This window comes from Poecilia reticulata, linkage group LG21, assembly GCF_000633615.1.
Source record: "Poecilia reticulata strain Guanapo linkage group LG21, Guppy_female_1.0+MT, whole genome shotgun sequence".
NCBI classification, from domain to species: Eukaryota; Metazoa; Chordata; class Actinopteri; order Cyprinodontiformes; family Poeciliidae; genus Poecilia; species Poecilia reticulata.
Genome location: NC_024351.1, coordinates 9909674 through 9933738, shown reverse-complemented (window position 1 = coordinate 9933738; position 24065 = coordinate 9909674). Strand labels below are relative to the sequence as shown.

General features: G+C 40.7%; 3 protein-coding genes and 1 long non-coding RNA gene across 4 annotated transcripts; 2 read left to right on the top strand and 2 right to left on the bottom strand.

Annotated features, from left to right (window-relative positions):
* Positions 1-122: 122 nt before the first annotated feature.
* LOC103457464 (uncharacterized) lies at positions 123-5356 on the bottom strand. Its single transcript, XR_001776111.1, has 3 exons — positions 5271-5356; positions 1286-1359; positions 123-223 (listed from the first exon to the last, which is right to left on the bottom strand). It is a non-coding gene; the product is annotated as an uncharacterized LOC103457464 (long non-coding RNA).
* On the top strand, positions 2644-9263 carry xkr5a (XK related 5a). The gene is made up of 7 exons (XM_008397605.2): positions 2644-2924; positions 4024-4207; positions 4374-4558; positions 4643-4855; positions 4976-5145; positions 5347-5458; positions 6633-9263. The coding sequence occupies exons 1-7, from the start codon at positions 2666-2668 to the stop codon at positions 7577-7579; spliced, it is 2070 nt and encodes a 689-aa protein (XP_008395827.2). The 5' UTR covers positions 2644-2665; the 3' UTR covers positions 7580-9263.
* A 1413-nt stretch (positions 9264-10676) lies between these two features.
* tram2 (translocation associated membrane protein 2) lies at positions 10677-18527 on the top strand. The gene is made up of 11 exons (XM_008397608.2): positions 10677-10893; positions 12893-12956; positions 13156-13265; positions 14136-14252; positions 14382-14440; positions 15331-15415; positions 15593-15663; positions 15842-15946; positions 16065-16208; positions 17494-17651; positions 17760-18527. The coding sequence occupies exons 1-11, from the start codon at positions 10774-10776 to the stop codon at positions 17834-17836; spliced, it is 1110 nt and encodes a 369-aa protein (XP_008395830.1). The 5' UTR covers positions 10677-10773; the 3' UTR covers positions 17837-18527.
* A 215-nt stretch (positions 18528-18742) lies between these two features.
* efhc1 (EF-hand domain (C-terminal) containing 1) lies at positions 18743-23556 on the bottom strand. Its single transcript, XM_008397609.2, has 10 exons — positions 23349-23556; positions 22512-22724; positions 22134-22421; positions 21860-22018; positions 20773-20959; positions 20392-20609; positions 20122-20268; positions 19307-19520; positions 19000-19152; positions 18743-18840 (listed from the first exon to the last, which is right to left on the bottom strand). Exons 1-10 carry the CDS (start codon positions 23409-23411, stop codon positions 18827-18829), a joined length of 1656 nt encoding a protein of 551 aa, XP_008395831.1. The 5' UTR covers positions 23412-23556; the 3' UTR covers positions 18743-18826.
* Positions 23557-24065: the final 509 nt, after the last annotated feature.

Below are 24065 nucleotides of genomic sequence, written 5' to 3'. Positions count from 1 at the left end.
TATCAACGTTGAGTGGCTAAAGTGAAAATGACTACAAGCATGACTCTGGTGTCAGTGGGCTAAGTGCTGAAATGACGACACAGAGGAAACCTCAATTGTTCGTGCATGGTATACATGCTTGCCTTTGTGTGAGAGCACTCGGCTGATGTGGGGAGTCAGTGATGCAGATAAACATCCTGTTATGAGTCTCTGGATATTCGCCAGTAAGTATCATCGCTTCAGCCTGGAAAAAAAATATATAATCACCACAAAATTACACTATTCTCACTATCAGTATGGTCTTACTGCAAATTTTGAACCTCTATGCATATACCGTGATCTCAGTTTTAATCAGGCGGTAGATGTCTTGCCCACAAACAGAAAACTTTAACTCAGCATGCATGTGCAATATCATGACTAGGCAAACAAGTTAAGATGTTTGTTAAAAAAAAAGAAAAAAAAGAATGCAATTTGTTGAATTGCAGTATTTGAGGGAAAAAGAGAAAATTGGTGATGGCTCTAATATCGCCATCAAACCGATTTCAAACACATGCAGCTCTAGCTATTAACACGGCAAGATTGAGAATCTCAGGAATGTGTGTATCATAGAAATAACTTTAAAAACTAAGATAGGATTTTTGGGCCAACCAACCTCAAAATATAAACCAAAGAAGAGTCGGCAAAGGATGGGTCTCAATGGTCATGTGGTCTAATGAATCATTTACGCTCGTTATTGACACATAGTTCAAATGTCAGGGATTTTCAAGCAAAGTTCACGGATTTTAAGTTCAATTTAGGTCAGGGTTCTCCAAAACAGTTAAGATCAGCATGCTTTTTCTAATCCAAAGCCAGTGTTAATGCGTGGAATAATGATCCTGTTAGAACACACAGCTGTGACCATGTTTCTATCATCCAGTTCTTGGTTGGAGATGGAATCAAGGAATTTGGAGATAGTCGTTTTTTGTTAATATTTTGTCCACGTTTTGAATTGCATCACTTGCAGTAAAACAGCCTCACAGAATAATGCTGCCACCACCAAGGTGGCAGTTGCAACGGGCAACTTGAGTCCTCTAAATATACTGCTTGTCACTGTGGCCAAATAATTCAGTCTTTTTTCCTGTGTGACTATAAAACTTTTCTCCAAAACGTTTTAGGGTTGGTTGGTCAGGGGGGCGGTGAATTTCAGTTGAACTCAAAGGAGATGATGTTAGAGAAGGAGCTTCCCACCTCCCCCAAACACAAACACACTCCATGGTGATGTGAAACTTATGTGGACACTGAAGCTGGTGGCTCATATGACTCCTACCTGACCTGCCTCTTAGCTGATGATACGCTGTAGATCAAGTCACCATCTGTCTTACAGTTGCTCTTCATCTTGTTCTGTATAGATGAAAAGAAATGAAAAAAAAAAGAACTGCCAAGTTTTAAAACGTCATACGGCCATGTTTCTTAAATTATGATACAAACACTACCGGTGGTTTTCAGTTGCAGATTTTGATATGGATGATGTGCCTGACTAACCCCGGGGGTTGCCTTAGTCTGGGTGCGATGGAAATAGCACTGCAAAAATAAAATACTATTTTTGAATTGCACTCTAAATAATTGTGATATTGATTTTTGCATGTTCACTCAATGAGGAATGAACTTTATGATGTGCACAGTGTAAGGAAATACGACAGGAAGCTAATGAAGCAGTGGTCGGTATCTGATACAAAACCGTTGGTCTATCACCCAGACATATATGTTTTTTTTAACTTCCTAATGATTCTTGATAATCAGCCACATCGCTTTGCCTGCCCAAAAATGATTATTATCAGCTGTTAGCAAATAAAAAAAAAAAATTATTAACTATTGTAAATTGAACTATTACATCTAAGAAGTACAAACATTCGCAGGGATGAACTTTAGAATACAATGTTTTTTTTCCAAAGGAATCAATTCAAAAGAAAATTCAGGAGGAAAATGCTGGAGACCCTCTTGTGGAACCCAGAATGGACATGCTAAGATGCATTTACCTCTGTAATTGTAGCTGGACCTGAAAATGAGACCACATCCATGTTCCAGTAGCAAATTATGAAATTTGTTTTAATTGATAAAAAACACTACATCTTTTTCATAATAGCTATCCTCATAAAGTTATATTGTCCTATCTGGCATGAAGTTTTCCCACTTCAGATCTAATATGAATTAATAACTGAGGTTAAGTGCATGATAACATCCACAACCTTTTGCTGTCTTCCACAGTGCAACCCGTTGCCCCGTATTAAACAAGAAAACATTTTAAAGACATCTGCCTCCCACATGCACAAATGATTCATCCAGTGTTGCCAGTTTTTCCAGTTGTTTGTCCATTCCCACTTAGGTGGAGAACTCTGGTCAGCATGGGATAACTGGTCAAAACCAGGTGTGGCCCACTCTGTATTCTGACATGTGTCTATCAGAACCCGCATGAACATCATCGCTTGAGCTACAGCAGCTCGTCTATTGGTGCTTTGACATATATATCTCAACCAGCAACAGATGCCAGAATGAAGATATAATGTTATTCACTTCGAATGTCAATGGTCATAATGTTATGGCCGACGACGGGGATCAAATGATACAATGGCCTGCCATAAACACTCTACAGTTACAGTCTCATCAGTCGCTCGGTAACTGACGCCCCTTTAAAGCGACCACTGACGTCATGTTTTTTTTGACAGGGGGTGAGCAACGGGAGAAGAAGAAGAAGAAGGGAGCGGATGTACCAGGAGAGGAGGATGACCAGGATCATGTCCCCGGCTGTTCCTCGCTCCCACATCTCTGCAACATGATGAACGCCGCTCCCGGAGCGCTCGCCCGCAGGATGCCGTCAGCGGCCCGGCGGAGCGGCTGCTGGATAGCGTGGTGCCAGGCGGTCCTGCTCGGCGTGTCGGCGCTGGTTATCGTGGCCGAGCGGAGCGCACGTAAGTGGGCAGCTAGCTTGCCGGTGGCGTTCGCGCTCCCGAGTTAATGCTTTATCTAATAAAGAATGAAATAAAAATAATAGCAAGACGACAAGTTTCATTATACTGTGGAGGTTTTAGCTGCATTCATGGGAATGTGGCCTCTGTAGCACTGTCACGAAGCTTTATATTCAGGTGGAAACGCAAGGTGAAGCTGTTATTACTGGTGTAAACAGAGAGCCGAGGCTTTGTTTACCACAGCTGGAAACTGGTGTGAACGCCTGAAGGTGTCCCCCAACAGCTTCACCCATCATCCAAGGCTATTTACACCCCACCGCTCACCACAAACAGCATTTATAAAAAATAGAAATTATTAAAATCCTTAAAATTTCAACATTTTTTAGTCCATATTAAACAAAATTAGCTCTCGTGCTGTTCTCACCCCACCTGTAATCTGTCAGCTCAGTCTCCCTGAACAAGCGGATCAATGAGCCAAGGTCAGGATACCAGAAAGATGACTGGATCTGTACAAAGTGTGACTTTGTGTTCTGCAGGTATACCATTCCCTGAAGATAAAAATACTCAGCTGCCGGTTGGACTCCACACTTCTGCCAATTTCTCATTTTCGAGCAACATCAGTTTATGTAACAAATTTTTGAAGTTTGCATCAAAGCCGGTGGACAGACAGCATGACTGCACTTGTGGGGGATCTTCCTGCTCGTGGCATTCTGTGCATTTGGCAATGTATCCGAACATATGCAATGCTTTAATACAGTTAACTTCAATTACTTTTATTTATGTAGTGCCAATTTGCAACACATGTCATCTCAAGACACAGTTCCAGGTATATGAAAATACATATTCAAATCAACCCTGTACAAACCGTTCACATATTCAAATCCAGTTCCATCCTGGTTATAAAACATTGCAGTTACATTCAGTTTGTAATGCCAAATGGTTAAAAAAAAATTGCAGAAATCCGCCCCACTGATAAAGCATGCTTTGTGCATAATGACCTCTTATTACCTCATTTCATTCTGGCACTCTGTAAGTTCCATTTGCACTTTAAATTGCATAAAACCTGCATTCTGCTCGTCTTTTGTTTGCGTGCGTGCATCAGTGATCTACTGTATAGGATTCTACCTTTGGAACGAGGAGACGCTGTGGGCGGGCCTCACACTCGGCCTCTTCCTTCCTGGGACAGCAGTCCAGCTGCTAAGTGTGAAGTGGTACTATGATGATGGGGATGAAAGGCGGTGTTACCTCTCCGTCATACACGTGCTACACTTGGGCATCTTCAAAAGGTATGGTCTGTGCAACCCCAGCATGTTGGGGTTTTATTGCATGTGAGCACAGCCTGCATGCTCGGTGAGATATGACACTCCTGAGAGTGCAGACAGGGATTTTTGACATCATTCTGTCATTGAGAAGGTTATCCCTGTTCAGGTGTTTGTCTCCCTCTGCTGGCAGGTTGTGGGACTGCATGAGGTCCGTGCTGCACATGCAGGACTCGGTGGCTGAGCTGGGTGCTGCCGTCATGCAGCAGGCAGACGTCGCTGCCCTGTGGCTGCTGGAGGCGCTTGTCCTAACGCTGCCTCAGAGCTTGCTGCAGGCGTATGTGGTCGTGTCTACAGATGTGGGGATAATGTCACCAGGTCAGCCCATCTCCGTGTCAGTTCTTAGCTCTCGTTTGAGGCATGACTTTATTGTCTAACGCTTTGCCTCCGTTTAACACTCAGTGGCATATTGCTGTGGACTATGTGTGCTGTCCATTTCCTGGGCCCTGGTGCTGTACAGCCGAGCCTGCTGCCTGATACGGCCAGGCCACTTGGCCATGCCACCAGCAGCCCTGCTGTGCCAGCTGGTCTGGAGAGCAGGCATGTTGGGAGCCCGGGTGACCTGCCTCATGTTCTTCGCCAGGGTCTTCAACTGGTGGGTCTGCGGAGTAGCAGGTGAGCACGGAGAGGCAAGGTCCTCCGATGCCATTCAGGCACAACCCAAAAACAAACTTTCGTAGTTTGCGTTTGGGCTATAAATCTCTGATTTCGGTCTGTTTTTGCCTTGATCTCCAGGTTTTCACTGGCTCACAGCCTCCTTCTGGCTCGTATCACAGCAGCCCGACATTTGCACTGGTCACTGGTGTTGGCGTGCCTTTAACGGCGTCCTGGGGCTCATCCACGTCTTCCTCTTCCTCAACATCAAAGACGGACCTTCGCGCTTTCGCATGGCCAGCTTCTATGCAGTAAGGAATGACTTGTTTTACAGAAAACCGTTTCATGCGCTGTGCACCGCTGTGTCATCCCACGCATCGACCTACAAGGACACACACGCTTATGTAAAGCAAAAAGTTTGCACCGTCATCCTCACCTCTGTGTCCTCAGCCTGCGGTGACGTAAAGCTGTTGGAAAATGAGTGATGGTGTGACTTTCTCCTCCTCCATTAGTTCATGCTCGTAGAGAATGTGACTCTGCTGCTGGCCGCCTCCGACTTCCTGAGCGAAGCATCATGGGATAGCATGACCCTTCCAACCTCTGTGCTATGCAGCTTTTTCCTCGGTGAGTCATTTTGTCTGCAGTATCTGTATAGAGGCACAAACCAGTCCGATTCTGTTAATAATAACAATGATTGCAAAAGGTATAGAATCAAAACTCTTAAAAATGACTCTATGGTTGCCAGGGTAGAAAATTGCTCATCTGAAATGTCTTAACTGTTAAGAACATATGATATCAAATTTTCTTAAATACACAACACTGAGTCTTGTCCACTGGTGTCGTGTGTCTGTAGTTGAACTCCTCCACAAAAGAGGATAGAACAAACAATTAAGTCTGCAGATGTTATCGTCATAACTGACCTTCCCTCCATCCAGGACTTGTACAGGTCTATGGTCTGGTAAAAGGCAGCTGCAATCTCTGCTCTGCACACCCCACACATCCTGGACTCAAACTCTCAAGGCTTTTACCTTCAGGTTGGCGCTACTATTTTAAAAACAAGCCACCGAGAGAGACGTTTTTGTTTCCTCGGGTTGTCTCTCTAATGAACTTAACAGTCGGAGTTCCCACATCGATACTTACCTTCACCTTCCCTAATTCAACCTTGTCTTCCTCTTTTGTAAAAACACTGTATATGCACATATTTACAAAAACATATCTTGTAATAGTTCCCTATTTATATTTAAAATGTTCTCACTGAGGGCAAAATGGAACCAAAGTCAAATGTCTTGTTTGCGTGCACAAACTTGGCGAATAAAGCTGCTTCTGACTGAAGTGTTAATTAACTGACTTTTCCTGATAAACCTTTTTGGAAAAAATTCTAAATAAGTTGCATTCGGATAAATTCATAGAAAAACAAATTCAAAAGATCCTCAGTTACCACACAGTTATTAAATATGGACAAAATCTTGCACAGAGACAATTTTAGCTTTTTAAACCACTGGTGCCCATCCAATTTGGAACCCAAATAATTCCTGTAAAATAAGCCAAAGCAGTTATTTATTTATACTTTTTTTCTAAGGTTGAGCAAAGTTACAGAAGACAGCTAATAATTCATGGCCCATTTCTCTTTGCCACTCTTCAAAATGAGAAAGACGAACATACTACCCGAGTAGGACGGAAGTGTGTCTGTGTTTACCTAATATCCCAAACTACAATCTAACAGAGGGGCCAATCAGTCGGGGGTCTCAGGAAAGAAATACATACTAAACTTTAATATTTTCTCTTGTTTGCTTCCAAGGAGCCACCTCGCTGGTCCTGTACTACCGGTTCCTCCATCCTAAGTCCACAGAAATCTCCCACGGTACAAATCGGCATCAGATGGGCAGCACATGCATAGAGCAAGGCGAGTCTTCCTTCTCTCTTGGTGACAAAAGTCTGCCAGCGTCTTCTGTCCAGAATCACGGCAGCTTCTCCCTGTCTGGCGTGGCTGGCTCCCTGCTGGAGCACCCAGGAAACTGTCCAGGCCACTCCAACAGCTCCTGCCCTTGCTTCCACCACCACTGGCTCCTCATCCGCCTGGCCCTGAAAACCGGCGATCTCTGTAAAATCAACAGGGCGTACGGAGCCGGTGGGCCGGCGGCCATACTGGACATGGAGGAGTACAACCAGGAGTTCAAAAGCAACGAGGGCATCACCTTTACGGCTGGTGGCAGCTGTGAAGGGGTGTCCACCTCCGAGTCCCAGGGGAAGGGCCTGGCTCCGCTCTCAGACTGCAAAGACGAGTTCCAGAGCGTAAGCGAGCCCACGTCGACCGAGCGACCCGAGGGAGAGGACGACAGTCTGGAGATGGAAAGCCCCATGGAGTCGCCCGCGTCGGATTTCAAACGCAGCTCCCCGGAGGGCAAGTCGGTTTTCGGAGACAGCCCGGAGCCTTATTACTGCCCTACTGAATCGAGTTCCACCTTGTACTTCAGTGCTGATCCCCAGTCCCCCAGCAGCGCCAGCAACCCCCGTTTGGACCGGGACATCGGGGGTCTGGAACAGGGGGTTCGGCTCAGCTCCATCCCCAGTGATCCTGCCCTGCACAGAGACGTGCGTGGACTCATGAGCCGCGTCGGGCCACGCTGCACCTCCACTCCTAAGCTGGACTGCGGGGTGTCGGATTCTCCCCCCAGCGTCCCGCATCTCACAGGTCCAAGGAGGCAGCTCATATTGTCCCGCAGAGATGAAGATAATACCTTCTAGCTGTCTTCTGGCACATTCAGGGAACAAGTTAAGAGCAGCAGCAGCTTATCCAACGTTAACGGAGCAACACCAGCTTTATCAGAGTTGTAGGGGTTAGAGCACTACATGCAGTAGGGAACCTAAGATAATCCTAAAATAACATCTATTTTTCTCATAACATTAACATTCTTAAAAATGCATTGCTTCTAAATGTTGAAAACACAGAAACTATCTATGTTTGTTTTCTTTTTTTTTAAAGGAAAATCTGACATTCAAGTGACAGTAATGGTGTGTGATCACGCCACCGGCCCCAGGTTCAGTTCATATTTATGCTATTGTTTGGCAGCTAGACTTTGGAATTATACTGTGCAAAAAAAAAAAAAAGAGAAAAATTGCTTCCACATGACTGTGATAACTTAATATGAAAGCACAATGCTTTGCAAAAGTATGCATACCCCTTGAAATTGTTTGCATTTTGAAAGTTTACAACCACAAACTTCTTTTAGTGGGATTTTATGTGCGAGTACAGATCTGTGAAGTTATTAATTTCCTAGTTTTTTTTTTCTTTTACAGCTAAAAATCAGGAACATGTGATTTGCTTTTACCCATTGGTAGTCTCAACAACTCTGACCAGCTTCACTGTTTTTGCTGAAGACAAACATCCCCACAGTATGATGCTGGCACCGCCGTGTTTCACAGTGAGGACGATGTTTTCAGGCTGAATGCAGTGGTAATCTGCTGCAGGTTATATTCTTTTTGTTGTCATTTGAATTTCTTACACATATTTGTAGTGTCACACGTCTAGAGAAAATTTGATCCATTAGATTAAGTGGTATCAGATGAAAGGGGTATGATTGCAAATGCACAGCAGACATTTCTCATTTTTATTTGCAAAAAAATAAAATAAATATGTTGGTCTGTCACATAAAATTCCAATGAACTGCATTGAAATTTGTGGTTGCAGGATGACATAATGTGAAAAGATTCAAGGGGTGCGAGTATTTATTCAAAGCACTGTACACGTTAGTTTGGTTTAAAACATTTTATCATATGCAGCGACTCGGCTCTGAAACAACAGCGAATTTCAGCAAGTCATACTGAAACATTCATATCACTGCAGCTATTTGATGACAGAGTGCATAGATCTAGCAGTGAGTGGAGCATCTGACCTCTGAACCTATCTCAATGTAAGCCATAGCTTTTATGGCTTCTTAAAAGCACAACTATTTTCAGTATCATCTGTTTCTGCTGCAATGTTGTTTTTTTTCTTCTTCTTTTTTTAAGGTAAAACATAAGACTTCACTACATACATGTGATATTAATAAGCTGTGTTTCTCATGTGGTGTTAATTGGCATTGCGTTGAGCAGAAAACTGTGATGTTTTTATCTCTTTTTTTTCTGTTACATGTTGACCATGTAATTGTTAAATAACTTATTGAACTAACATTATGTTGTAAAACAACAATAACGTCTCAGGCACAAATTCATCTACTGTGAGACAAAATGAATCATGCGCATATGAGACATTTGTGGTGACTTTTTTTTATTTAATTGCTCTTGATTGCTCTTTTCAGGTGACAAACTTTTATTAGAAGCCTGTTCTGAGACAGGATAGCAGTGTAACAATGCCTGTGTGGCATTTTGAAATATGACGTCTGAGGCCACTGGTGGCTTGAAATAAGCAATAAACAGCCTATATGTTTGACTGAGTTGACTTATTATTTATTTCATTTTTTAAAAAAGATAGTTCTTAGGAAATTAATGACATTATCTCAGACTTGTATGTTATTCCTGCAGTAACAGGAAAGTTATTTAAAGCTGATTGTGGGTGGAGCTAAATACAAGAGACTCTTGGAGAAAAAGCAGATTTAGGTTGAAATATTTGCCGCATACAACTTATGAAAAATATATCAAATTTTATTTGTATAGCGCATTTCAGCAGCAAGGCATTTCAAAGAGCTTTACATAATTAAAATAAAAACAGCATGTGACATTAAATAAACAGTGAGAAAGAGAAAGAGATAAAAAAAAAAGATAAAAATATTAAAACCCGCACCCCTTTAGGACTTCAGTTAAACGCCGTCAACTGGGACTCTAAACCCTGTAAGACTTTAGTTAAACGTCGTTTAACTGGGATGTTTTCCGGGGGGCTTTACATCATTAAAACGTAGAAAAGAAATAAAAAGAAATTAAAAACATTAAAGACATAAACCCACGGAAGACATCAAAATCCGCACTCTAACCCTAATTTAGCCACAAGCAACTCTAAACAGGTGGGTTTTAAGTTGATTTTTAAAGGCACAGTGTTTCAGCTGTTTTACAGTTTTCTGGAAGTTTGTTCCAAATCTGTGGTGCATAGAAGGTGAAGGCTGCTTCTCCTCGTTTGGTTCTGGTTCTGGGGATGCAGAGCAGACCAGAACCAGAAGATCTGAGGGGTCTAGACGGTTGGTACAGTAACAGATCTTTAATGTATTGTGGTGCTAAACCATTCAGTGATTTATAAACTAACATCAGTATTTTAAAGTCTATTCTCTGAGCTACATGGAGCTTTACAATGTAGGGACTTTGGTGTTATGTGCTCTACCTTCCTGGTTTTAGTGAGAACACGAGCAGCAGCATTCTGGATCAGCTGCAGCTCTTTGATTGATTTATTAGTCAGACCTGTGAAGACGCTGTTGCAGTAATCAATGCGGCTAAAGATAAACGTAAATATTATCTTTCCTTTGCTTCACAGTTGTCCGCGGCTTTGTGTCGCTCTTTCATAAAATCACGTGTAAAAAGCTAAAGGAACATGAATTAGACACTTTTTGCACGTAGAGAATATTTTATTCAGTTATTCTCCTATTGTTTTTTTATTCCCACAATTGATTGTTGACTTTGAAGTAATTAAAAACATAAAACGGAAATAATCAACCCCACTGTTGCACTTAATACAACGGTTGTCTTTATTCGTCGTTTTTGTAACCTTTAGCCAAATCTTTTTCACTGCTCGGATGTAAAAAATAATGCAGGTTGTTAAAACGGCCTCAGTTTTGAGACTTGTGCCTAAGTTACCTTTTTTTTCCAGGAGGCTGTGAGACCTAAATGGCCTTAAAGGTATTTATGACACTCGCCCTTTAAGACGTGGCGCATGCGCAAACCGCCGGGAAAGTTAACTCCTGAACTTCGCAGAGCCGAAATTTTTTTTTTCTGATTTATAAAATCAGTGAGCTGACATGGCATTTCGTCGGAGAAACAAGAGCTACCCGTTCTTCAGCCAGGAGTTTCTCATCCAGAACCATGCCGACATCGTGTTCAGCCTGGTGATTTTCATTTTGATCGGGCTGATGTTTGAGGTGAGATGAACTCTGATTCTTTCTTTTCTTCCCTCGTCTCTGTTTGTCTCTCAGCTGTTTAAAGAATGCAGGTCTGTCTGTGCGTTCCTGCACTGATGTGTGAGCTCAAAAAGCTCCGTTTCTGTCGAGTACGTGCAGACTGCATCAGTGGTTCGTTCACACCGATCCATAAGAACGAGAATATCACCTTCTTTCATGTACTTTTTTTTTTTTTTTTTTTTTACAACTTTTGTTGCCAGTAAGTGCTGCTTTTCTGGTCGAAGACATACACGAATTAAAACTTCCTTACATAAATGTTGAACAAAACTGCAAGGCATATTATGGGAGCCGTTTTTTTTTTAAGTGAAATATTGCATATTTGCTTTTAGTGTTAAGTATCTTTATCGTCGCGCTTGGATTTCTTTTGCATAAACAATATGTCTCCGTAATTACCTGGTTTGCTTCCTGTCAAGATGAATAGATTTTCTTACATTTAACGTGTGCTTCATTCCAGTATACATTGTGTTGTAACAAACTTTATGAACTCTCTCAAAAATCCCAACATTATACAGGAAATTTGGCTGTTCCTTTTTGTCAAAATAAAAGCACGGCACTCGCTCTATCGTAATTAAACCCGCTCCTGTTTATTTTGAAAGGCAGTAGCGGAAGTTACTTCGTTTTCCGCCGCGCGCTTTATCTGTTAAGTTAACTGCCACGTCTCACTCTGATCCGCTGCTTGTGGCCACTCTGGCTTTAGCAGCTCCAAAGACCCCTTTGACCAGCCGCTATTTCGGCAAGGACACTCAGCTAGATGGTTCATGGTGGAGCTGGTTCTCCTACCACCCTGCTAAAGCCATCATCTCCCCACCTCCGGGTATTTAAAGTTTCTGTCCGGAACTCTGGTTGTGATCACACAGCTGGTCGAGTTGAGAATAATTTGAAGGGGGATTTCCCTTTTTTTTTTTCCTGGTTTCAGAAGAAAAGGGGAACTGTGCATTTCATATGAACTTCATTTTTCAGATCTTGTTCCCACAGATCAAATACCCTCAGCAAACAGAACAAAAGTAGTGAGTTGTGATGGTCAATCAGATGGCAGAGCACCAAGTCTTTCTCAACAGTCCGTGTAAGCTTTGCCAGCTTGGACTGCTTAACACAGAAGCAAGCAAATAATGTTCTTTAAGAGGCTAGTTTTTGGACTTTTCACCACTTCACAATGAATGTTATCTCAAGGCACTTGACTAGGAAACATGTGTAATTTGTCCAAATTCCAATCCACTCTTTTCATTCTTTGACTCCCAGTCACACAGTCAGATTCTGACCCTGTGATTGTGAAACGGGGGATACTTTGTTTAGATGAGACCACGTCGGCAAACGTAGGAAAGAAGATGCTCAGAGATCTAAACTGAGCTTTTTTTGGCCTCCTGTCGAAACACCATGAGTGGCAGAAACCGAACACTGTACGTGGTTTAAGACCCACCATCTCAATTGTAAAACATGATGGCAGCATCATGGTGTTTGAATGGTTTTACACTGGTGGAGAATAGTTGTGCCGATCACAGTTGGGTCCAAATTCAGTTCATATTAGTCTGAATAATTCCAATACAGCTCAGTCGTGTAGACGGATTCGGATCGTGTTAACGCCAGTTATCTGTAATTGTTTTAACGAAAGCATGAAGAAGTTCTGTTTGTAGTTCGCCACAGGCCATGTCAATGGAACAATCCAAACATGTGTAAGAAGGTGATCTTATCAGATAATGTTAAAATAGCATAAATATCACAGAATCTCCACCATCATGGTGGCAGGATCAGATTATGGAAATTCTTCATACAAAAAAATCCTCAAGTATCTGGTCTTTCCTGTATGTTACTCCCGATTACGTTCTTTAACACGCATATTATCCGCAGGAATTCAGCTCATCTTATGCATTTCTCTTCCTCCTGTTGACACTTTGAAGACCAGTTTGTTGGAGCTGCTTTACTCGGATCACTCACTTCTTTTTGTCCTTTTCTGTTTTTTCAGGCAACAGCAAAGACAGCCATACTCTTTATTCAGCCCCAGTACAACATCACCACATTATCACTAGGTAAGAGGTGACGAAATTAAATTTATGACCTTGAACAAGTTTTTTTGTTTTTTTTTCTAACTTAAATGCAGAATATTCCTTTGTATGAATATTCAGCATTATTGTCATTATGGTGTATTAAGGCAGTCAGCTTCTCCAGGATGTTTTAACAAGCCGGACTATGTGCTCTGTGTGTTTCTCCCCTCCTTTGTGTGCTTAGAGGGAGAGGTGACTACGTATCATTATGGATGGAAGGACTGTGCCACCATCCTCTTCTATTTCTTCATCGCTATCATCCTCCATGCTGTAGTTCAGGAGTATCTTCTGGATGTAAGCGCCTAAACTGCCAAGCAAAATGCATTTAGTAAATCACAGCATTATATAGTGTCCTTACCTTTATTGCAAGATGCAACAAAAACCTCACTGTATTATAATCTATGTACATAACTGTACTACATTAATGTATACAGGAAGAATTATTTTCTTCCATTACTGACATAAAATTGCAAACGTTTGACTTTGCGTTATAAGTTTTCTCCAGGTTTGCTAAATTAAATCATTTCTTAAACACCGAGTTTTGTATTTAAAAATGCAAAAATACCTGCCTTTAACAGGTATTCATAGAACCTTTTCATTGTATTCGATCAGGAGTTTATGTGACAGGCCAACACAATGTGCATGATTGAGAGGAGCAGGTAAAATAATAACCAGAAATGAAATTGAACCTTTTGGTCTCCGTACAAATTGGTAGAAGTAATGTGATTATGACGGTGTGAAAGATTGTATTTCAAGTCTATCCAAAGGTCGGAAAATAAACTTTTTTCACCTGGCTGGATTTGCACACATCAGGATGAGTCACAGTACATCACAAACATCTTCAAGCTTGTTTTCAACACAGGAATAGGCTGCTTGTGTATAGCAAAGTCACATAGTATTTGATCTGTCTTAAAATACAACCAGTCACTAAGGACAAATGCATTTAATTTAGCACCTTCCACCAGCTTTTTGTTTGCCTTGAAAGGAAGACACCATTATAGGAGTGTTTGTCAGCAGCAGTCATAAATGATATCGCCCGTCTCTTCTTGCCCTACTTTTTTCTTTTGTTTTGTATCGGAGACACTTCCTGGTGCGCCACGGTGACGATCATTATGACAGGATCCAGTGTCACTCACATGATCTGTTGTTTTGTTCCTGTCGCAGAAAGTGAACCGCCGCCTTCACCTGTCCAAGAGCAAAAACACCAAGTTTAATGAGTCAGGTCAGCTGGGTGTGTTCCATTTAGTGTCGAGTGTGTGGAGTTTCTACGTCCTCATTACAGTGAGTAGAAGATTTTAACTGGTACAACTTCTTATTTATTGATACTTCACAAATATTCCCAAACTTTGGCATGTAGAAATGAAGCAGTTGGAGGGTTTTATTTTGTTCTTTATGATCTTTTCTAAATAGGAAGGATATCTTCTGCACCCCAGCAGCCTTTGGGAGAACTACCCCCATTCACACCTCAGGTAGATATTTACAAGGTTTACTCTTTCACAAATAAATACAGAGCTGCGTGTTCTTATGGTGGTACACAGGAATATTAAGCAGAAGTCATAAAAAAATAACTGAGTAAAGTCCTGCTGAAAAATATGCATTTAGATTATTTTTATTCATAATTGGTCACCTGTGTAATATCTGAGATGTTCTGACAAATTGGATCCTGACGAGAATTGACAGTTTTTGTTTTGTTTTGTATTTTTATGACGAGACATGACCTGGCTTGAAGTCGAGTAGGAGTGTAATTTAAATTATCCATGTACTCCATTTAGTTTGAATTGCTTTGGCTTGGGTCATCAGAAGGTCGCCACATTTACAGGCACATTTTTGAAAGTGAATTTAAAGTGGAAAAAATAAAAACGTCAAAAAGGAGTCGTATGTTATATGTAGGAAAATGGCCCCAGTGCATAAGTGCAGTGCAGCCAATCAGCATATTAAATAATTTTCTTCTTTGTATAAACAAATTATTTATTTCTTTTTCTTTTTTACAGCTTAGTAATTAAATATTTTGCGGTAGTTTTCAATTATGTAGAAACTGGCAAATACACGGCCTGCTGTAAACAGTGTTTTTATGAAAACATAAATAAGAAATGAAGAGGGATTTTGTACGAGTGCAAATTAAACATGAGCGTTTAGCTGTCCTTCACATTTTAGGCATCCTTTTTTATGCTCGATCAATTCAGAGTTCAGCCTTTTAAATTGCACGACACATAAAAACCTCATTCCCCTCTGCAAAGTACCATTTCAAAGAAGAAGCCGCCAATGACCAAACGAACAGCTTCAGAACGGAAACACACAACTTTGCAGCTGTTTTGTTTCCGTTTAATTCTCCCACCGTTCTTCCGTGTTTGCACTCAAGGTTTCAGGTGAAGTTTTTCTACCTCACTCAGCTGGCCTACTGGCTCCACGCTCTGCCGGAGCTCTACTTCCAGAAAGTACGCAAGGTCAGTGGAGGAGGCCCTGGGAACAAGGGGGAGCTCTGGAGCGGGACTAGATAAGCTTCGTTTGTGGACGTCTTGCATAATTTCCCTGCAGATGTGCTGAACAGAATGAGGGGACAACCTCATGGAAGACATGAGAGCTTGTTGCGTTTCTAAAAATAACTCTGCTCTTTGTTTCAGGAGGAGATTCCGCGTCAGCTGCAGTACATCTGCCTTTATCTGCTGCACATCTCTGTAGCTTATTTGTTAAAGTAAGTGTCTGTGAGGAGGAGGGCTGACTGGTAATGCGATAGTGAAGTGTAGAAGGTTTGCGAAGAAGTTAGCATTAGTTCTGACAAGAGCAAAGTGCTAAGATAACCCCGCTCGGTTGGTTTGTGGTTTTGCTTGTATACGTCCTCAAGTAATTTTTTTTTTTCCCCTCTTCTGCAGTTTGAGCCGTGTGGGCCTGGTGCTCCTTTTTCTCCAGTACGTGTCAGAACTGGGCTTCCACATTGCCAGGCTCCTGTACTTCACTGATGAGAATCATCAGAAAATGTAAGGAGTTTCTCTCCTAAATAAGTTCCAAGTCATTCAGCTGTAAAAGGCTTATTTGCATTAATGCAGCTGCATGCAGGGTGAATCTGAAAAACGCCACGTTGCTGTGTTGGTTCAGGTTTGATCTGTGGGCGGTGAGCTTCGTGTTTACACGGATGGCCACTCTGACCCTGATGTTCCTCGCCGTGGGCTTTGGTTTGGCCCGCTCTGAGAATCAGGGGCTGGACATAGAGACGGGGAACTTCAACACTGTTCTGATAAGGTGAGCCCTGGTTTAGGCTTTTTTGATGAATATGGGGAAAAGAAAACAACAAAAAAAAAAAAACACGAATGATCTCAATAAACATTGTACATCTTTAACTGAAACGGGTGCCTGGTACAAGACTGACTGAAAAATGTGTAATGTGATGTTTGGATCAGATCTTTTGGAAACTACAATCTAATGTTTAGAACGTCTCTTAAATAGGAAGTAGTTATAAGTGTATGAAGCAATCGCATCTAATTGTGAAAGTGGACAAAAATGCTGAGTCATATTTTTTTATGTTTTTGGAGATGCGGGTAAAAGACAAGTTCATTATCTGATAGAAAAAATAAGTTATTTTTTCTTTTTTAGCCTGTTTACTCTACTTAAACATTCCCTCTTTATTAGTCAGTTTTATCGTTTGAGAAAAACCTGCCACTCTACAGCTAAATCCTATAGCACTATAAAACAGCTTTGAAAATGAATTGTCCTGATTTACTTACCAAAGCAAAAAAAATAAAAAATGCTCACTTTTAAGTTCACCCTGCTATTATCGTAATTTTCTTTTTTTCTTTTTTCCAAAAAAAAGTATCTGCTTTTCTTAACATGTGAACCTGAGCCGTGTTTTGTTTTGAAAGGCTCCACTTTAATCCTCAATGAAATATGAAGATCTTGTTCAATTTAAAAAGAAAACTGCTGCATAAAATACATCAATTCTCAATCCCCGTCTTTAATGGCAGTGTTTGCTTTGAAAACTCATGAGGCTTGTTGGATTCAGACCATCTAAACTATATTATCTCTGTGGATATTCATGTTTATATTTAACTATGAAATAATGTGTTGTAAATCTTTTTTCTTCAAGTGAGTCTATGGGTAATATATGGTGTGTTTTTTATAAGCCTTTTGACAACAGGATGTTATTTATCAGACAGAATCAGTTCCTATTAAAATAGTTTCTGTTCTTTATAATGTGTGAGCTTGATAAAAGTTTGAGGCTGAAATGTTAATTTCTCAATTTTGATTTTTTTTTTTATAAGAAATTGATAAAGGTGGAGAAACATCCAACATTGGTGTACTGAGATGCTATCATCAGGTTTATTTACTGCCTTGTTAATTAATTTATTTATTTTGAGTATTTATGACAACCGGCCAGTTAGTTCGAATCTGTTTGAACATCGCAATTATCAATCCAGACTCCCAGCACAAGCAGGTCTTTAGGAAAATATTACCAGCCCTGTTTTAAAAAAAAAAAAAAAAAAAATGTCAGAGCAGCAGCTCTAATCTTCTCTCGTTTGGGCCTGCTCAGGATGATTGTTCTACTAGTGGTGTGTTTGACTCAATCTTGGCTCCTCTGGAAGTTCATCCGCTTCCAGCTGAGGCGCTGGCGGGAGTTCAGGCACGAACAAGCCGTCCGCAAGAAGGCTACCGCAAAGCAACCCGTACGGCAATTAAAGAGGGACACATGTGAGCTCCTGAGATGATTTTCTTTCGTTCCTCATCCAACTTGTCTCACTCTAACTTTTATGACGTGTCAGAGCATATTCAAACTTTTCTCCTCTGTCTCCCTGCTAGTCGGCCATCATGAGAACGGGGTGCTTAAAGCCGATAACGGAGTCTCGCAGCGGACAAAGAAGCTCAAATCCCCCTGAGGTGGCACACTTCCTGGCCTCAACGGTGACTTCATCCCTAATTAAGGTTTCTCATCAGCACAGCAGTGAAGCTGAAGGGGGAGAGAGCTGCCGCCGGTCACAAAGTTTTGGCTGAGAATGTCCTGCGATGATGATGCAGGGGACTCAGTTACTATAGACTTTTGGCTTGAATGCTGGAATATGAAAATCCAAGGACATCCTTTGAGCCCAACAGACATTTTATTCCTCTCATTGTATCAGTATTTGTTTTTTTTTTTTTTGTTTTTTTTTGTACGTCCACACAGCCTGCGATCCAACACTAAGGCACACCGTTAGTGAATCATAAACAAATTAAAAAAAATGAAAAAAAAGAAGGTAAAGTGAGTACTGTGTGCTGCACATGTTATCTTTGTGTCCATGTTGAATGTGTTTTTGTGGACTCTCAAACATAAGTACTGTACTGCAGCTCATACTAGTGAGCCGGCTTGGCTTCGTTCTCCACTCTGCTCCGCCGGGACAGAAAATCGTTGCTGATGAAATGATATGAACTAACCAGAAAAAAAAAAGGAAAAAAAAATTATGTATCATGCATTTGTCACTGGTCACTTAATAGATTTGTATCAAGTATACATTGTGGATGTTACCGCATGCCATTTCATGTCCTTTTTTCCCCCCACTCTGTTTTATCATTTACTTTATTAAAAAATACATTGATCTGAAACAGATGCTTTTTATTATTATTATTCTTGTTTTTAAATGTTTCCTGGATTTCTTTTTCAGTCTTTCTCTTGTACAACAATGCATTTATGAAACCCTGTCAGCATGAAACCTGAGATTTCAGTAATTATCTGAAATGACACCACGCTGGTGACCTGAGAGTTCTTTTGCATTTCAGTGAAGAACTTTAGAGTAATCACAGCACAACAATTTCATTTTATTTGCATAACACTTTATTCATTGCCTTTGAGGGGGAAAAAATTATCCAGAATTTCCTTCAAGTCATGGAGCTGATTATTTTTCTTCACCTGGTAAAACAAGGAGACACGTTGAGTCTTAATTTGTTTGAACTTATGTGGAAAGAGCGACACCTACTGTATGTGAGGAGGACATAACAAGCAGACAGGTGTAGAATCTCAGGTCAATTTAAAAGGTTACAGAAAAAAAAAGGCAGATTTAATGGTTACCTTTTTGCTCCACTGGCATGCCGCTGTCCTTCTCCGCTCCTACCGTTTGTTTCAGTGACTCCAGAGTCTCAGAAGGGACCTGATCTGAGATGGACTCCAAGTACTTAAGCGCATAGAGGTCTGCGTTGGTCAGAATGAAGCGGTGGCTGAAAACTGATAAACAGTAAGTTCTGTGTTAATGTCTTGTAACTGACTTATTGGGCAGAGCTCACAGTCCATGTATGATATCTTTATAGCACAGCTATAGCAAGACTTGTAACATTTGCATGACTTCATAGCAATCTTTCAGGACTGAGATTAGGATTACCCTCCACAGTGGCTCCAATAGCAAGGTCTGCAGGTGTGTAGTACACAGGATTATCCACAGTGGAGCCCGGCTTGGCGACTTGGCACTTTGCCAGAAACTTCCCACTAATAATGCCAGAGTTGCGCCTTGGCGTTTCATAAATACTGATCATGTCGGAGTCCAGGTGGTAGGACAGTATAAAACGTCGGTCTCTGTCTTCAGGGTATGCGGAGTCCTGAGGGACAGTGAAGGAAAACTTAAGTCTGGAGAGACTGAAGCATTAAGTGTCTCCTTAATGTACCATAGCAAATAAGCGCAGTTTACTGTTTGACTTACAGTGCCAGTCAGAATATTACATGCGAGCATTTTTCTACCATTCTTTTTCCAGGTTAAAAGAGTTATACGACAAACAGCTTCATTGAAACAAAGTTGCGTATTCAATTAAGCTGACTACAAAATTTCTCTAATCCACAAAGGGCTAAAATTCCAGAAATTAATGGTAGCCTACTTAAAATCAGTTTTACACTATTGTCTTGTAGAAACTCTCAGGTGTGTCAGTTTCATGCCAGGAGTATGAACACCGCTACGAATTATGAGTACAGTTTCTCCAACTTGCTAAAGCAAATTTAGGAAAATATTAGTGAATGTTTGAGTCTTTCTATTATTTCGAACCTGTAAATATACCTAAATAAACAAAAAATCACATTGTTCATTAAAGGCCTGAAATGAATGGGACAATAATGTGAATGACAAGCGAATGTAAAAACCCTGAGCAGCACTGTATGTTTGGTTGATACTACTGCGGCAGAGTTTATTATTCATCAGTGGGATCTCACCAGTTTGGCAATGTAGCGAAGCTTTTTGTTGCAGTTTACCAATCTCTTCATTATGTTATGTCTGGGAGGCTCAGGAACTAAAGAATAACAATTTTGAAGAGAGTCTTCAAGAGAGCCAAATCCGTTGTAGGGTGGAACCATGTGTGCCTTTGAACGAAAACAAGCACACTTTAGCCTTAGATAGTCTAAAAGGTGCATGATCTATGATGAGTGACAGAATGCAGAATTTATGTTTTTTTTTCTTTTTTCTGCAAATCAGCAAAGCCATACCATCTTTGATTTGTCTTCCATCTTTGGTATCTCTACAGCTTTCATGTCCATGTCTGGGTAATTCTTCTTGTAATATTCTCTAGTAAAGCCGTCGCAGTCGTACAAAAAGAAGTGATGGCTCAGGAGCTTCACCTTTTGACCCAGCTGGAAGTCTTTGGGGGAAAAATACTCCTCTACAAGGTCTTCGGAGATCTCCATCACAATGCTAGGGAAGGACTCTTAAAGGAGTGGAATTTAATCATGTATCTTCATGTTATGTAGTAGTTTGTTGTTTGACCATTTTTAAAAAAATTAAGTATGAAAATATTTCGACATAAAATGAAGAAATACTTACATATATCAATAGCTACGTAGTCGCTTACACATCTTAAAGCATCCTACCTTCTTTGACTTTCTTGGGTATCCTTTGTCGGCTCATGAAAAGAGGGAAAGGATCGCGGCCACTGTTGCGTTGATGAGCCTCTCTGATATCCACAGTGTTGTCTACCAGGTAATAGTAAATGATGACAGGCCAGGTATGACTCTGATAAGCATCACATTCGACCCACTGGCCGTAGAATCGGAGCACCTGACCATAAATCAGAAGAAGCAGGGAGTTAAGATACAATTAATTAATTAAACAGCTAATGAAGATCATATTAACACCTTCTAAAAAAAAATAAATTAAGTAGTTGCACTCAAAATTCATGCTTGCCATTCCAAGACGGAGAACTGTATCCACTACTCAGGATTTTGAATTCAAGAAAAGCGCTTTGAAAGACGTAAGTGTTTTATAGACTGATTTCTACAATTATTGCTGAAACATTAAAAAGAGAAGTGAATTTTAAATTATTTTACCCTTTTTTGTCTTTCTAGAAATTATTGTGTGTGCTTTGTCGGACCTTGCAATGCAACTGCTAGCCAATTTTATTTGGCACCCTCTCCAGGTAACAAATGTAAATCCCCCTTTCAGAATTGTCTTATTTCTTTGTGGCATATTGTCACCAAGTTGTCAGAAACATTCTCAGGGATATTGGTCCACATTGACACCATACAGTTACTGATTGGTCCAGTCTCCTGCTCTGGTGCATCACTGTCTTGCTGTAAGTCTCCCCAAGAAGATAGATAGTGTGCTCATAAAGGGATGGACAACAAAAGTACTAATTTAAGCTACGGTATTGAAATAAAGGTCGATTAATACCAAGGCACCCAAACAGTTTCAAGAAAATCTAAAACACACGTTTACACCATCACCAGCAGCAAGGAAGGGACAAAAACATGCTCTAGCTAGAACTGAGGATTATCAAACCAAGCAAAATGTCCTGCTATTGTTCTTTTTTGGTGAACTTGTGTGAAGTGTCTTAGTTGACATGCATGGTGAACACGGTGTGTTCTTCTTCTGTAGCATTTCTTGGTTGTAACAAATGGTTATTTGAGCTGTTCCCTTTCTGTCATCTTGAAGTAATCCGCCCATCTGCCCTGAACCTACCATGGAGTCCATATGAAGAAAGCGATATAATTTCTCGAACTTCGCAGGGCTTTTGTTGACATGTTCTTGGTTTGGTTTGATACTACGGCGTTTGGTGTAAGGATCTTCTGGTATTTTTTCTGGCTCATTCAAAACGATGCCCTCACTCTCCATGAACTCCTGTTCAGAGGATGTGAGATATAGACAAAGAGTGTGTATGTTTCCAAAAGCAGACCTATGAATGCCACTACATCTTTTTTTTGCGTGAGGTATGCAGAGGTGGTAATTACTGTACCTTAGTGAACAAATCACAGTCTGAGATGCGGTACGTGGTCCCATAGACCTCCAGGTTCATAGCAAGGTTGAGATCTTTCCAGTTGTAATAATTCCCATACTCATTTTTTGGCAAACGCTGACGTTTGATACGCTTGCCTTGTGGTAGCCCAGAGTTCACCACTGATGGCTCGATGATGCACATGCTGTCATCCTCAAGGTAATAGTAAATGGTCACGTGGCGAACACGGTAGTTTTCTGCAGGGGAGTGGAAGATTTCCTCCTTGAAGTGTCCATAGAAGCGTAGAACCTAAAACATGGCATGCAAGTAAAAGACATTAAAAACAACAAAAAAAGTACACACTGACCTGTATCTGTATTTTTCTTCACGATCTCAGACCTTCTTATCGAGTGCCACATGAGCTGGGATGAATTCTTCATATTCCGGCTTATCATATACAGTATATGGCATCTCAAAGCACAGTTGATCAATTTCGTGGTGAGTTAATGGCTCTGCTGCTAGAACCTCCTTCCCAATGACCACAGAGGGCCGATGAGACAGAGCAAAGCCATTCTTATAGCCAAGTGTCTGGGACCGATGGAAGGCTGTCTTCTGCACACACGGAGCAATGAGAAGTCAATGACAAAGGCCTAACCAAATCACAGTGTAAATCTGGACTTACCAACACTTAGCATGTTCAACAATACAAATAGAAAAGTGAGCAGCAATGATATAAAAATGTAGCTGCAGGATCAAACATTCGCTGTAACTACATATATTTAGTTTAAAACCTAAAAAAAAGAGTAAAGTGGTGGTTCTTGACATTTTTTTAATGTTTATGTAGGATTTATGACTCTAACGTTTTATTTACTCGGACTGAGAATAAAAATAACTTGTTGGATTGTAAAGGTATAGTCATTTTATATTCACCTGACAATGTCTTGAATTTACCATACTGTGTGGACACCCTGCTGAAAACTGGGTCGCTGCAGCCAGAAACTCTCACATACTCGTATGTTAAGGGGAAAATGTCGTAGCTCTAAAATTCGTTTGTTTTGTCGGACCTTTAAGTTAAACGAGCCCCGACTTGCTGTCTGAAGGAATGCGGTAGCTGCATTTTTACTATCGGGGGACCCATAGCTATTTTAGGAATAAAATGGAACTACTTAAACAAGACCTTAGGCTTAAATCCTTAAAAAAAAAATAATAATAAAAAAGTTATGTTCAACAACTTACCGCCAGATCCCGAAATGTGTATCCAGGTATAAATGGTAATCCGTTATTCCACTCGGTGGACATTTTCTGTATCGACTTTCTTCTGAAATTTCCTTCACTCTAAAAGCCTGGTAATTCCCTGTTTTAGGAAATTAAAAGGATTTTTTTTTTACTCGAGCAGCTGCACAACACTTCCACTGTTTAGTTTATGGTATCCATGGAAACCGTAAGCCGACAACAATTTTAAAGCCAAATGCGGAATTTTTTTTAACCAGACCGAAAATGACACGAGATAGACATCCATGCTGAGGACTCAATACGGATTTCAATACTGTTATTTCTTATCACAACAGCCTCAAGTTTGTTTCAGTATAACACAAGTTGCATAACTGTTATTCAACCAGCAGGTGGCAACAAAGCTCACATCTGACTGACATCTGACTGACTCCAGCTGACATGAGTTGCATTGTGCTGCTTTTTTCCTTCTATTATTAAAGATATGATTAAGTTGTTTTTCCTCCTACTTATTGATTTATCCAGGTAAGATGTTGAGTACCTCTTCTCATTTACGAACATGTCCTGGCTACAAACCAAAATAGAAAAACAACACACAGTGTATGAAGACCAAAAGTGCTTGAGTTGTTTGTTAAAGAGCATATATTTAAATGTTTTTGATGAAAAAAAAAGAAAATAAAGAAAAGGCAATGTGGATGATCACTTCATTTGAACACAGTTTAT

Bases quoted from the DNA above. Each gene is read 5' to 3' on its own strand.
- xkr5a (XM_008397605.2), top strand. From the start codon at position 2,666: ATGTTTTTTTTGACAGGGGGTGAGCAACGGGAGAAGAAGAAGAAGAAG. The intron at 5,146-5,346 runs GTAAGGAATGAC...CTCCTCCATTAG, and splicing joins GCATGGCCAGCTTCTATGCA to TTCATGCTCGTAGAGAATGT. The intron at 5,459-6,632 runs GTGAGTCATTTT...TTTGCTTCCAAG, and splicing joins GCTATGCAGCTTTTTCCTCG to GAGCCACCTCGCTGGTCCTG.
- efhc1 (XM_008397609.2), bottom strand. From the start codon at position 23,411: ATGTCCACCGAGTGGAATAACGGATTACCATTTATACCTGGATACACA. The intron at 22,725-23,348 runs GTAAGTTGTTGA...CCGTGTGTGCAG, and splicing joins ACACATTTCGGGATCTGGCG to AAGACAGCCTTCCATCGGTC. The intron at 20,610-20,772 runs GTAGGATGCTTT...CACTCCTTTAAG, and splicing joins ACCCAAGAAAGTCAAAGAAG to AGTCCTTCCCTAGCATTGTG.
- tram2 (XM_008397608.2), top strand. From the start codon at position 10,774: ATGGCATTTCGTCGGAGAAACAAGAGCTACCCGTTCTTCAGCCAGGAG. The intron at 13,266-14,135 runs GTAAGCGCCTAA...TTCCTGTCGCAG, and splicing joins TTCAGGAGTATCTTCTGGAT to AAAGTGAACCGCCGCCTTCA. The intron at 16,209-17,493 runs GTGAGCCCTGGT...GGGCCTGCTCAG, and splicing joins TTCAACACTGTTCTGATAAG to GATGATTGTTCTACTAGTGG.